Source organism: Balaenoptera borealis (assembly GCF_965194805.1).
Source record: "Balaenoptera borealis genome assembly, chromosome: 5".
NCBI lineage: Eukaryota > Metazoa > Chordata > Mammalia > Artiodactyla > Balaenopteridae > Balaenoptera > Balaenoptera borealis.
This window is the reverse complement of record NC_138862.1, coordinates 16,205,382-16,217,665: the sequence shown is the minus strand read 5'-3', so window position 1 is coordinate 16,217,665 and position 12,284 is coordinate 16,205,382. Positions and strand designations below refer to the sequence as shown.

The window sequence follows — 12,284 nt, the reverse complement described above, 5'->3', positions numbered from 1 at the left end:
CTTATAAATTTGGTTTTATTAAAGTTTTGTAAGAAGCTTACACATAGTTTTATGCTGTTCTTACTTAAATAACATTATTATCAAAATCATCTAAGGTCTTCATTGCTGCGTGCGGGCTTTCTCTAGCTGCAGCAAGCAGGGGCTACTCTTCGTTGTGGTGCGCGGTTTTCTCATTGCGGTGGCTTCTCTTGTTGCGGAGCATGGGTCTAGGCATGCGGGCTTCAGTAATTGCGGCTCACTGGTTCTAGAGCGCAGGCTCAGTAGTTGTGGCACACGGGCTTAGTTGCTCCGCGGCCTGTGGGATCTTCCCGGACCAGGGATCGAACCCGTGTTCCCTGCATTGGTAAGCAGATTCTCAACGACTGTGCCACCAGGGAAGTCCCCTGTTTTCTTTTAAGAATATTATTCACTGCCTATGAAGTAGTCCTGCAAAAAAAAAAAAAAAATCAAGCTTGAACCTGATCAAGTTTCTGGATCTCATTGTCAATTTACAGGTTATCTAGAGGACAGGGAAGAATGTTAAATGACATGATGGGGGTGCAATTGTGGGAAACTCTATGGTTTTTAAAACAAATAAATTGCCAAAAACTTAGTTGGAGGTGGTGCCTATAGATTTTTAAAAATATAAGAGGAGTAGCAATCAATTATATATTTGAAACTTGTTTGGGCCTTGATTGACCTAAATGGGAAGGAAATCCAAAAAAGAGGGGATACATGTATACATATAGCTGATTCATTTTGCTGTACAGTAGAAACTAAGACAACATTGTAAAGCAACTATACTCCAATAAAAATTAATTAAAAGCAAAAAAAAAAAAAAATCCTAAAAACAAACAAAAACGGTAACCCCCCAAAATAATTTAAGACATTTGTGAGAAAACTGGAGGTTTGAATGTTGTCTTGGTGTTTGATGATGTTGGGGAGTTATTGCTGTGCTGGTTGTTGTTTGGTATGACAGTGTTTTTGGTTGTGTTAAAGACAGGAGTGGTCTCACCTGTTGGGGTGCACGATGGGAATTTTACAGATAATAAATTTATGTTTTCCTTAGGATAACATGAAAACAATAAAATAAATCTATCTGTACTATAGTGACAAATTTTAAAACTTGGGTTTAGTAATCCTTCCAGATTGTATTCTTGGGAAAGATGCAAATGTTGATATATAAGATAAATATGATTTCTCATAGTCAAGAATATTAAAGGAAATTTCATTCTCTCTCCAAGAGCCTGAGGTCTAAGTTATTTTAGAAATAGGAACATGTAGGTCAAATCTAATCAACTATATATGATAGGCTTATAATATAAAACCATTTCAAATTCTACATAAGGTTGAAAGGCAAAACAATGGCTACACGCACACACACTATATTATTCCAATTTGGGAAACCTTAACTTTTCCTTTGCTTGCTTGTTGGTGAATTCTATAGGTTAAGGGTCTTAAAACTATGGACCTTGGTTCAGATCTGGCCCACTACCTGTTTTGGTGTTGTCCATGAGCTAAGAATGCTTTTTTAATTTTTAAACCATTGACAAATATTAATAAGAATAATATTTGGTGACATTTGGAAATTGTGTGAAATTCTAATTTCAGTGTCTATGAATACAATTTTACTGGAATACAGATGTGCCCATTTATTTACTATTTTTGTAAATGAAGTTTTATTGGCATCCATCCATCCATTTATATATTGTCTATTGCTGCTTTCCACAATAGAAATGGCAGAGATGAGTATAGTCTTATCCCTCAGCAGTGGATTTGTTCTAGGACCGCCCCCCCCATACCCAAATCCATGGATGCTTTAGTCCCTTATACAGAATAGTGTGGCACAGCATCTGTATCCACGGGTTCTGTATCTCCTTGTTCTGCATCTGAATCCACGTATGTGGAACCCAGAGATACGGAGGGTCCACTGGAAATGCCACAGAGATTGTACAGCTTCCTAAGTCTAAAATATTTACCCTCTGGCCCTTTACAGCAAAAGTTTGCAGACCACTGGTATAGATGAAAAAACAGGTCCCAGAGATGTAAAGTGTCTGTTCTAAACTCACACAGCTTTGAAGGCAGAATCATAATTCAAACCTAGATCTTCTAACTCTTCTAATACTGTTGGGTGTGGTTTTCCCTATGTTTTTTGCCCCCATGAATTCATAATTTCTACTTACATAGTGCTTATTGTCTTTCTGGCATTGTTGTAAGTACTTTACTTATACTGCCTTTTTTTAAAAATTTAATTTAATTTAATTTAATTTAAAAAATTTATTTATTTAATATTTATTTATTTTTGGCTGTGTTGGGTCCTCATTTCTGTGTGAGGGCTTTCCCTAGTTGCGGCAAGCAGGGGCCACTCTTCATCGCGGTGCGCGGGCCTCTCACTATCGCGGCCTCTCTTGTTGTGGAGCACAGGCTCCAGACGCGCAGGCTCAGTAGTTGTGGCTCACGGGCCTAGTTGCTCCGCGGCATGTGGGATCTTCCCAGACCAGGGCTCGAACCCGTGTCCCCTGCATTGGCAGGCAGATTCTCAACCACTGCGCCACCAGGGAAGCCCTATACTGTCTTTTAATCATCAAAACCACCTGTAAGAGATACTAAAATTATTCCCCATACTTGTGGAAATTGAGACACATTAGTTGAGTAACTTTATGAAAGTCCCACACCAGCAAGAGACAGAGCCAGTACCTCACAGTGTTCTGTCTCTTTCAACAAGAAAAACACCAAGCCCAGGAAATAGAACTCTTCGAGTGGTTTAAAGCTTCTAATCCTACTCACACCTCTCTTGAGCTTTAGGGCAAAACTGATAGAAAGTTGGTCACTCTGCTATCTTAAGGCTGAAGTGAACTTGGACTACGAAAGTGGCTCCCGGTCACCTTTAAAATGAAAGGCTGTGGCAGTGTATGATCAGAAGTCCTCGGAGGAGGGCTACCTTGTTTTTGCTTTGGAGCTTCAATCCTCGCTTTGTGATCTTTCACTGTATTACCCTGACAAGGAGGTTTGGGAAGGAATGGCAACATCACTGGAAGTAAGGATTGCAAAGAGACTTCTTTGGGACCGTGGGAAATCTTAGCTGAGGCCTGACTGGGGTCAGGAGGAGAGGAAGAGACCACCCAAAAGAACAGTAGCATGAGACCATCTCACAGCACACAACAGGTCCTCACAACGCTTTCCCGCCCTTCCACTCTCAGTCCCGTGAACCAAGGGAAGAATCTCATCGCCTGAATCTATACAGCTTTATTGTGGTGCATCTCATAAAAGTTTGCCTTCCCCTCATTAGACCAAGGAAACATGCTAAATCCTTGTACTTACTTGCTTATTGAAGTATTTATTCCCCTGTGTTTGTTTCAAACAGATGTATCAGTGCTTTATAGAACAGCAGGGTTAAGGAAGAACTTTGGGAAAACCATAAATCAAAAAGAGACATGTACCATAATGTTCATTGCAGCTCTATTTACAATAGCAAGGACCTGGAAGCAACCTAAGTGTCCATCGACAGATGAATGGATAAAGAAGATGTGGCACATATATACAATGGAATATTACTCAGCCATAAAAAGAAACGAATTTGAGTTATTTGTAATGAGGTGGATGGACCTAGAGACTGTCATACAGAGTGAAGTAAGTCAGAAAGAGAAAAACAAGTACCGGATGCCAACGCACATATATGGAATCTAAAAAAACGGTACTGATGAACCTAGTGGCAGGGCGAGAATAAAGACACAGACGTAGAGAATGGACTTGAGGACACAGTGGGGGAATGGGAAGCTGGGATGAAGTGAGAGAGTGGCGTGGACATATATACACTACCAAATGTAAAATAGATAGCTAGCGGGAAGCAGCCGCATAGCACAGGGAGATCAGCTCGGTGCTTTGTGACCACCTAGAGGGGTAGGATAGGGAGGGTGGGAGGGAGACACAAGAGGGAGGAGATATGGGGATGTATGTATATGTATAGCTGATTCACTTTGTTATAAAGCAGAAACTAACACACCATTGTAAAGCAATTATACTCCAATAAAGATGTTAAAAGAAAGAAAGGAAGAACTTTGGGGCTGTTATGAAGAAAATTCTGACATACAAGAGTTTTTCTGTGGGGATGGAGTTGGGAGGGATGAATAGAAGAGAGGCAACTGAGAGTGGCAAGAAATGAAAAGTTAATTTTCTCCAAGGAGACTCTGCCCTGCCCCTCTGGGAGAGCTATGTCCACTGGAGCTTCAGACTGTGGTGAGGTGAGATAGGAGCTGGTAGACTATGGCTGTGGACCAAATCCAGGCTGCTGTCTGTTTTTGTAAATAAAGTTTTATTGGAACACAGACATGTCCATTTGTTTCCTGTTTTTGTAAATAAAGTTGGAGCCCCTCCATTCAAATACATCTCGTCTGTGGCTGTTTTTGTGCTACAATGGCAGAGATGAGTAGTTCTGACAGAGATTGTAAGAACCCATTCAGTGTAAAATATTTAGTATCTGATCCTTTACAGAAAAAAACTGCTGACTGACGGTTATAAGGGAAGACTAATTACTTCACCATCGTGAAACATTTCTTTTGGAGATTATAGGCTACATATGTCACACAGCAGTGGAGAGCTAACTTTAAAGTATTGATGAAAATGTCTTTCAAACCATTCTCTAAATGCTGTACACAAATATTAGCACTTCTTTCTTAAATTTATAAAACCCTGGACCTACCCCAGCCCTACTGAGTCACCCCCATGGCAGAGCCCGGGAATAGGTATTTTTAAAAGGCATGAACCCACAATGAGGCAAATTTGGGAAATGCTAGACTGGCACATACCAAGTCTTCCCAAGCTGCTTATTGAATTGTATCAAGAAATTGAGATCACATTAATTGTGATGACAGTCTGTACCATGAGCTGCTGTGTGCATTATAGACCATAATTCAGAAACAAGTCAAGTGTTCATCATTTGAAAAGCTCCTTGAATTCCATTAAAAATAACTTTCCATGTAACAGTAAAAATCCATTTACTGTTGAAAAGGAGAAAATAAAAATTTTACATATTGCTTCTATCCAGAGACATACTGTTAATCTGTTAATATTTTGATGTACACACACTATCCTTTCTGGATTGAATTAGTATAATTCTACTGAATTCTTAAAATACCATGTAGTTATTTTGGGTTACAGTTGTGGGAAGGGATTTCACTTGAGTTTCAGATTTGTTACCCTCTTGGAAGTGTTTAGATAAAGAGCCAAGAAATACATCACTGCTCCCATGGGAACAGAAGAACTGGTGAATATTATTATTAAAGCCTTGAATTTACGTGATCAGGCTTGGACAGAGCACATTTAGACTATTTAGATGTATTCTTTTTGTTCCTTTCTTGTTGTTGTTGTCATATTATCCTTTAATGACATCTTTTCCTTTGTATCTCTTTACCAACTGGCATCACCACACCACTGTTGATGTCATGAGGATGCAGCCACTGACATTGCAGCCCACACAATGGGTGGTCCCCAGGATTGCTGTAAAGGTGCTGGAGAATTCTCTGGATAAAGATCTATGCTGCATCTGTCAGGTGCTTTTGACAATATCATAAGAGGTGATATTTCCATTGTATTTAATGTATAACTGCCGTGTTCTATCTCTGGTTGGTTCGCCAAGGGCTTTGATGATCAGGGCAGAAGAGGAAGGTGCTACCTCATTCTGGGCCTTTCCATTCTGAAGGGTCAGTTTCACTGGAATCCAGATGCTTCCACTTACTGATTTCCTTGGCAATGTCCTTGTCACCACCAGCTTTTCTGAAGACACACCCGTGGGCTGATTTGGGAGCCAGTGCAGAATTGGTATCCACTTCCCCATCAACACACACAAGATCCACAACTTCGGTTTCCTTGAGGTTGAATTTAGGTGTCATGGTAAAGATGGCTGGTGTCGGATGAACCTGGATGCTAATAGATGATGAAGAAAGTTATACCTTTGTCTCCTTCACTCCAAAAGTTGAGTGTCAGACATCGATAATGAAACAACTCAATTTGATATTTCATACACAGTGCATCCTGGTATAGTGGAAATAGCACGAACTAAAATTTGGAAAACCTGGATCTTATCTGGGTCATTATTCCATAATGATCATTTATCCTTGAACTGTTTACTTAAATTGTTTGAGTCTCAGTTTGCTCATCTGTTAAATAGGGATGACAGTATTGGCCATGTTTATTTCATAGGATTATTGGGAAGATGAAGATAAACTCTTTTGAATAAGACTCTTTCTGGGGCTTCCCTGGTGGCGCAGTGGTTAAGAATTCTCCTGCCAATGCAGCAGACACAGGTTTGAGCTCTGGTCCGGGAAGGTTCCACATGCCGCGGAGCAACTGAGCCCACAAGCCACAGATACTGAAGCCCGCGCACCTACAGCCTGTGCTCCACAACAAAAGAAGCCACCACAATGAGAAGCCCGCGCACCCCAACGAAGAGTAGCCCCCGCTCGCCGCACCTACAGAAAGCCTGTGCTCAGCAACGAAGACCCAAAGCAGCCAAAAATAAATAAATAAAAATAAATAAATTTATTTAAAAAAAGAGTCTTTTTGATCAATTTTAATGCAATACGTAAGATGATATTATTATCCATAAAATAACGTCAAACAGTAATAATAATTCCTGGAAAGATTTGCAGTCAGAAATGCAAATAGGTTTATATGTGAATGTTTTTAATCATCTGAATCTATGCCCCTTATTACTGTGGATAGCATGACAAATTAGCCTTTTATTCATTAGACCAAGGAAACCTGCTAAATCCTTTTACTTATTTAACATTTTTTGAGCAGTTTAAGGTTTACAGAAAAAAAAAAAAATGAATGAAAAGCACAGAGTTCCCTTCTATCCCCTCCCCCCCACTTCTCCTCCCCGATTTCCCCAATTATTAACATCTTGCATTAGCGTGGTACATTTGTTACAATTTATGAGTCAATATAGACACAGTCTTATTAACTAAAGTCTGTAGTTTATAACTCTTGGTGTTGTACATTTTATGGGTTTTGACAAACATATGACATATATTCACCATTATAGTGTCACACAGAATAGTTTCACTGCCCTAAAAATCCTATGCTCCCTATTCATCTCTCTCGCCCTCTCCACCCCTCTCTCCCTCTCTTTAAACCCCTGGCAACTACTGATCTTTTTCCTGTCTCCATAATTGTGCCTTTTCCAGAATGTTGTATAGTTGGAATCATACAATATGTAGCCTTTCAGATGGGCTTCTTTCACTTCATAATATACATGTAAGTTTCCTCCATGTATTTTGTGGCTTGATAGCTCATTTCTTTTTATTATCGAATAATATTTCATTGTCTGGATGTACCACAGTTTGTTTATCCGTTCACCTATGAAAGGACCTCTTGTTGACCTCCAAGTTTTGGCAATCATGAATAAAGCTGCTATAAACATTTGTGTGTAAGTCTTTGTGTGGGCATAAGTTTTTAGTTCCTTTGGGTAAATACCAAGGAGTGTGATGGCTGGATCCTAATGGTAAGTACATGTTTAGTTTTGTAGGAAGCTGCCAAACTGTCTTCCAAAGTGGCCACACCATTTTTCACTCTCACCAGGATTTGGTGTTGTTAGTGTTTTGGATTTTGGCCATTCTCAGAGGGGTGGAGTGGAATCTCAATGTTGTTTTAATTTGCAATTTCCTAATGACGTATGGTGCTCAGCATCTTTTCATATGATTATTTCCCATCTCTATATCTTCTTTTGTGACGTGTCTGTTCATATCTTTTGCCCATTTTTAAATTGGGTTGTTTTCCTACTGTTGAGTTTTTTGTTTGTTTGTCTTTTTAATCTATAAACGTAACATAATTGTTTTTTTTGGGGGGGGGAAGGATTATTTATTTATTTATTTTTGGCTTGTTGGGTCTTCGTTTCGTGCGAGGGCTTTCTCTAGTTGCGGCAAGCGGGGGCCACTCTTCATCGCGGTGCGCGGGCCTCTCACTATCGCGGCCCCTCCCGTTGCAGGGCATAGGCTCCAGAAGCGCAGGCTCAGTAGTTGTGGCTCACGGGCCCAGTTGCTCCGCGGCATGTGGGATCTTCCCAGACCAGGGCTCGAACCCGTGTCCTCTGCATTGGCAGGCAGATTCTCAACCACTGCGCCACCAGGGAAACCCTGTTGAGTTTTGAGTTCTTTTTATATCTTGGATACCCATCCTTTACCTGGTATGTATTTTGCAAAGATTTTCTCCCAGTCTGTGCATTCTCTGGATACTTGTTTATCTTTAATTATTTAACCTCAACATCACCATCCAACTCTTTTTAAAGTACTACCCATCTTCAGGTTGATAGCTATTAAAAAGTTTGAACAGTTTGAGCTTTCCCTTCCTGTTTACCATTGACTCGGTTTGTGGTCGGTTGCATCGTAGATGGGATCAAGTCACCAAGCCCAACAGCAGCTCAACCTCAGACCTCACGTTCTTAAGCCGAATCATCGCTGCCATCATCTGAGAGTCGGCTTGTGGCCTGTCCAAGTTGGCTGGGTCCCGGGGAGCTGACTGGAGCGGCCGACATTTTTGCTGACTGGAGTCATGCTATCTTTGCCAGTTTGCTGGAATAGACACAGACACCGATTGGGTCACGCTGAAGACATTCCTGTCTTGTGAAGCAAGTCTGTTTGTATTTTAGGTTTGCCAGGACTAATGAATTAAAACATTTGGACTCTCCACAACTTGCTGTTTATCAATGCCTCTGACAGGAGGAGGGATTTCTTTTGCTCTTGCTTTTTCTAGAAGCATGACAACATCCTGGCTGTTGGAGAGACAAGGAAAGGAGAGAGGGGTCGTGGAGGGAAGCGGAACAGGGAGGCCCCGTGGGACGCCGGGGTCTGGGGGACAGCAGGTAGCAGCGAGCCGCCCTCCCAGCTGTCACTGCTCCTCAGATTGTCAGCGGCTGCTATGCGGCAGGTGCAGCCGGCTCTGCCACTAGGTCTGTGCTCCACAAAGGCAACGACCGGCCAAGGCAGTGACTGGCCCTGGATTACACAAGTGCAGACACTCAACTAAGTGAGGTAAGGCGACAGGTGTGAAAACCCAACTAAACGCTCAGAGCACCAGCAACTTAACCAAAGCTCTGCTACCGCCGAGAGGAGGAATCAGTGGCCCATTTCCCCCGGCGGTGTGATGAAAAGGCAAGTTGGTTCAGGGGCTCTTGTGGCTGACACCGTGTGGAACTCAAAATCCACCCAACTTTGCCGCCGCCATCCTTTGGGAGGCAGACAGATGTTCTCTGTTGTGTGGAGGGGAGGGACTCTAATTAGCTGTGTTGATCAATTCCATTTCCCTTGGCTGAAAACCCTGCCAGAGATCTATTTACAAAATCCCAGGAGGCAAATTTCCGCCTCTTGTGGTTTATTTCCTGGTGCAGGAGAGCATTGGGAGATTTAGCCAAAAGAGGAGTGAAGCTTTTCATCCTCAGATGTTACGATAAAATGGTTTGGTGATGGTACAGGGCGTAACAATAAGATTTTTTTCTTTTGGCTACAACTTTAAGGGTTTTTTTTTATTGTCTGTTTTGTTAAATTTGAGACAGTCTGTTCTATTCCCTAGGAACAGGTGGCTAACGAGATGGTTGATTCTAAGCAGACGAGACTACACAGAAATGTATGTCAGAGCTAAGATAAAGCAAATTTTGAGTCAAGTAACAGTGATTTTATATTACCCTTTTCTTGAGTCGAATGTTTCACATTAATACTTTTTTTCTAACTTAGAATGACATGACTTGGAGTGCTTTATGGTTCATTGCTACTTGTAGTGTTAAATGAATGGGCCAAATATGATTCTAACTGGGTGATGAACAGTTGCTGGTTTTTCTCCAAAGCTATACTAGGTGTTTAATATAAGCATGTTCTTTTTTCATATACTGGTGATAAGATGATTCCATATGTATGTATGTCTAAATATATATATATATATATGTATGCATTCGCTTTGGCTCTATAAATAATTGTAAAAACAAAATTCAGTGTTCTAGACACTATTTTTAGATAGAGAAAAGTTATGGGAAAGAATCAGAAACCTTGCTGTGAGAAAATGTCCTGCTAAAGCAGTTCCCAGAATCTCGCTAAGGATGGTTAAAGAGATGATTTATATTTTGCCATTTTTAGAGACATTTTCTTTAAAATGTCATTCAGAGTTTTTGGTTTACTGTCTCCATGAGAAGGAAAGTAGAGGGCTTAGGGGGAAGCATGACTAAAAATAGAAAAGTTAAATATATGGATTTAAATGACAAAGATATCTTGTGTTTATAATAATATCTTTTCCTAGTCCCATTGAACAAAAATTATCAAATATCTTGGTTAAATTATTATACAAAGAAATATTCATGTATTTTCACCCACCCCAACCCATATTATCTGTAGCATGCTTTTCCATTCATTCTATCTTAGTTTATTAAATGGTAATTTAGTAGGTGATGTAGATCATCAATAGGATGTTTTTAGGATGTGTCTTTTGCTCATATCACACAACCTTAGAAATGTTTGGTAGATTAACAGGTAGTTAATCAGATATTTAAAGCACATACTATTCATAATATAACTGGGGGATATTTTAAAATAGTCTTTGGTATTCTTGAAATAATTCCATGATAGTTATTTGTTACCACTCCCAGATCAATAATTCAGATCCAATTTAGGCTTTTGAGTGTGAAAAGATGTCTGATGCCTTATTAAGACTTCTTTAACCCCCTCAATTAAAAATAAAATACTATATAAGACCTCAAAGGGCCAGGGTTGGACTGGTCAGTGTAAGGGATACTAAAAAAGTGAGGTGGGTGGAGATTTTGCCCCATCTTTTATATTTCGTTCTAGATATATTTCCAAAGCACATTTTTTTATAAGCCAGAAAAAGAATTATAAATGGGGCAGGTGTAGGGAAAGAAAGCTAGGAGCTAGGAATATCTTTAAAATAAGAAAGCAGTGCTTACTAACTTTCCCCTCTAAGTTCCAAAGGCCCCTGAGTATTCGAGGGATAATGTTGGGTAAAGTGACAATGGCTCTCTCTTGTCCTTACAGCTGGAAGACCAGGAGGAAGGCCAAGGCTCAGGTGCCCACATGATCAGCACAGCCAGGGTACCTGCGGATAAGCCAGTACGCATTGCCTTCAGCCTCGATAATGCCTCAGGTATGCTCTGCTTTGAGGGAAAGGATTGCCTCCCCTGCCTGCTGCCTTCTTACCATCATTTTTTCTAGTTCCACAAAGGACATTTAAAAATGCATGCCTGGGGACTTCCCTGGCGGTCCAGTGGTCAGGACTCCGAGCTTCCACTGCAGGGGGCGCGGGTTCGATCCCTGGTCGGGGAACTAAGATCCTGCAGGTTGTGCGGCCAAAAAAAAAAATGCATGCCTGGCATGACCCAATGATGGGGAGCGTGATTCTTCATCATGCATCGTTGAAGAGTGGCTTCCAGAAATGCCTCTGGTGATGCTTCCATCTCCAAACCTTTGGTTGTTTGAGCACATTTCTTCTTCTTCTTTTTTTAAAAAGTATTTATTTATTTAGGCTGTGCCGGGTCTTAGTTGCGGCATGCGGGACCTTCCTTGCGGCACGAGGATTTTTAGTTGCAGCATGCGGACTTCTTAGTTGCAGCATGCATGCGGGATCTAGGTCCCCCACCAGGGATCAAACCCGGGCCCCCTGCATTGGGAGCACGGAGTCTTACCCACTGGACCACCAGGGAAGTCCCTCTTCTTATTTTTTTACTTTTTCCATTTTAGTTTTCTTTTATTATAAAATTCATGGAGCTATAACAATTTCTAATGAGAACAAATTATGTCATTGTCAAAACTGCATGAGGAAATGTTTATTAAGAGCTGGCAGTTGGCTAGGTAATATAAAAATATCACTGTCCCGGTTCCAGCAGCATTTCCTGAAGCCTAAGTTCCAAATGCTGGTTTCTCACTGGTGCTCCCACACTTCCGGCTAAATAAACAGACTTCAGCGGGAGTGATGAATGGGACAGGTGAGGCGGACCTTCTTGAAATAGTATGGTCTGAGGTGAGGCTGCCATACTTAGAGCCCTTTGTCATGGCTTCCTTCAATGACCTCTTAACACACATACTCAGTTCCACCGTCTTTGACAGGGGACCTCAGGTGGTGTGAGGTCACAGCAGTGAGGAAGGGAAGGCTTGGATCTCTTCCACTGGTGTCATCTTTTGCTTTCAGTCTAATGTCATCTGTTAAAATCACATAGTCATATGCTTAAACAACATTATCATTTAAACCTTGCATCTTCTGAGGATTGACTCCCTCCTTCCTTCCTTCCCTCCCTCCCTCACTCCCTCCTTCCT

At 41.1% G+C, this 12,284-nt stretch overlaps 1 protein-coding gene across 4 annotated transcripts in view; it reads left to right on the top strand.

The window, feature by feature from the left end:
* The first annotated feature begins 6,437 nt into the window (after window positions 1–6,437).
* The window catches only part of MAP3K7CL (MAP3K7 C-terminal like), a 41,514-nt gene continuing 35,667 nt past the window's right edge, over window positions 6,438–12,284 (top strand). The window contains exons 1-3 of one of the 4 annotated variants that reach the window (XM_082391997.1): window positions 6,438–9,005; window positions 9,544–9,597; window positions 11,010–11,118. In XM_082391997.1, coding sequence (XP_082248123.1) covers window positions 9,562–9,597; window positions 11,010–11,118 — 145 coding nt within the window. In that variant the 5' untranslated portion in view covers window positions 6,438–9,005; window positions 9,544–9,561. The other 3 variants (XM_082391996.1, XM_082391998.1, XM_082391999.1) reach the window with 3 other exon arrangements.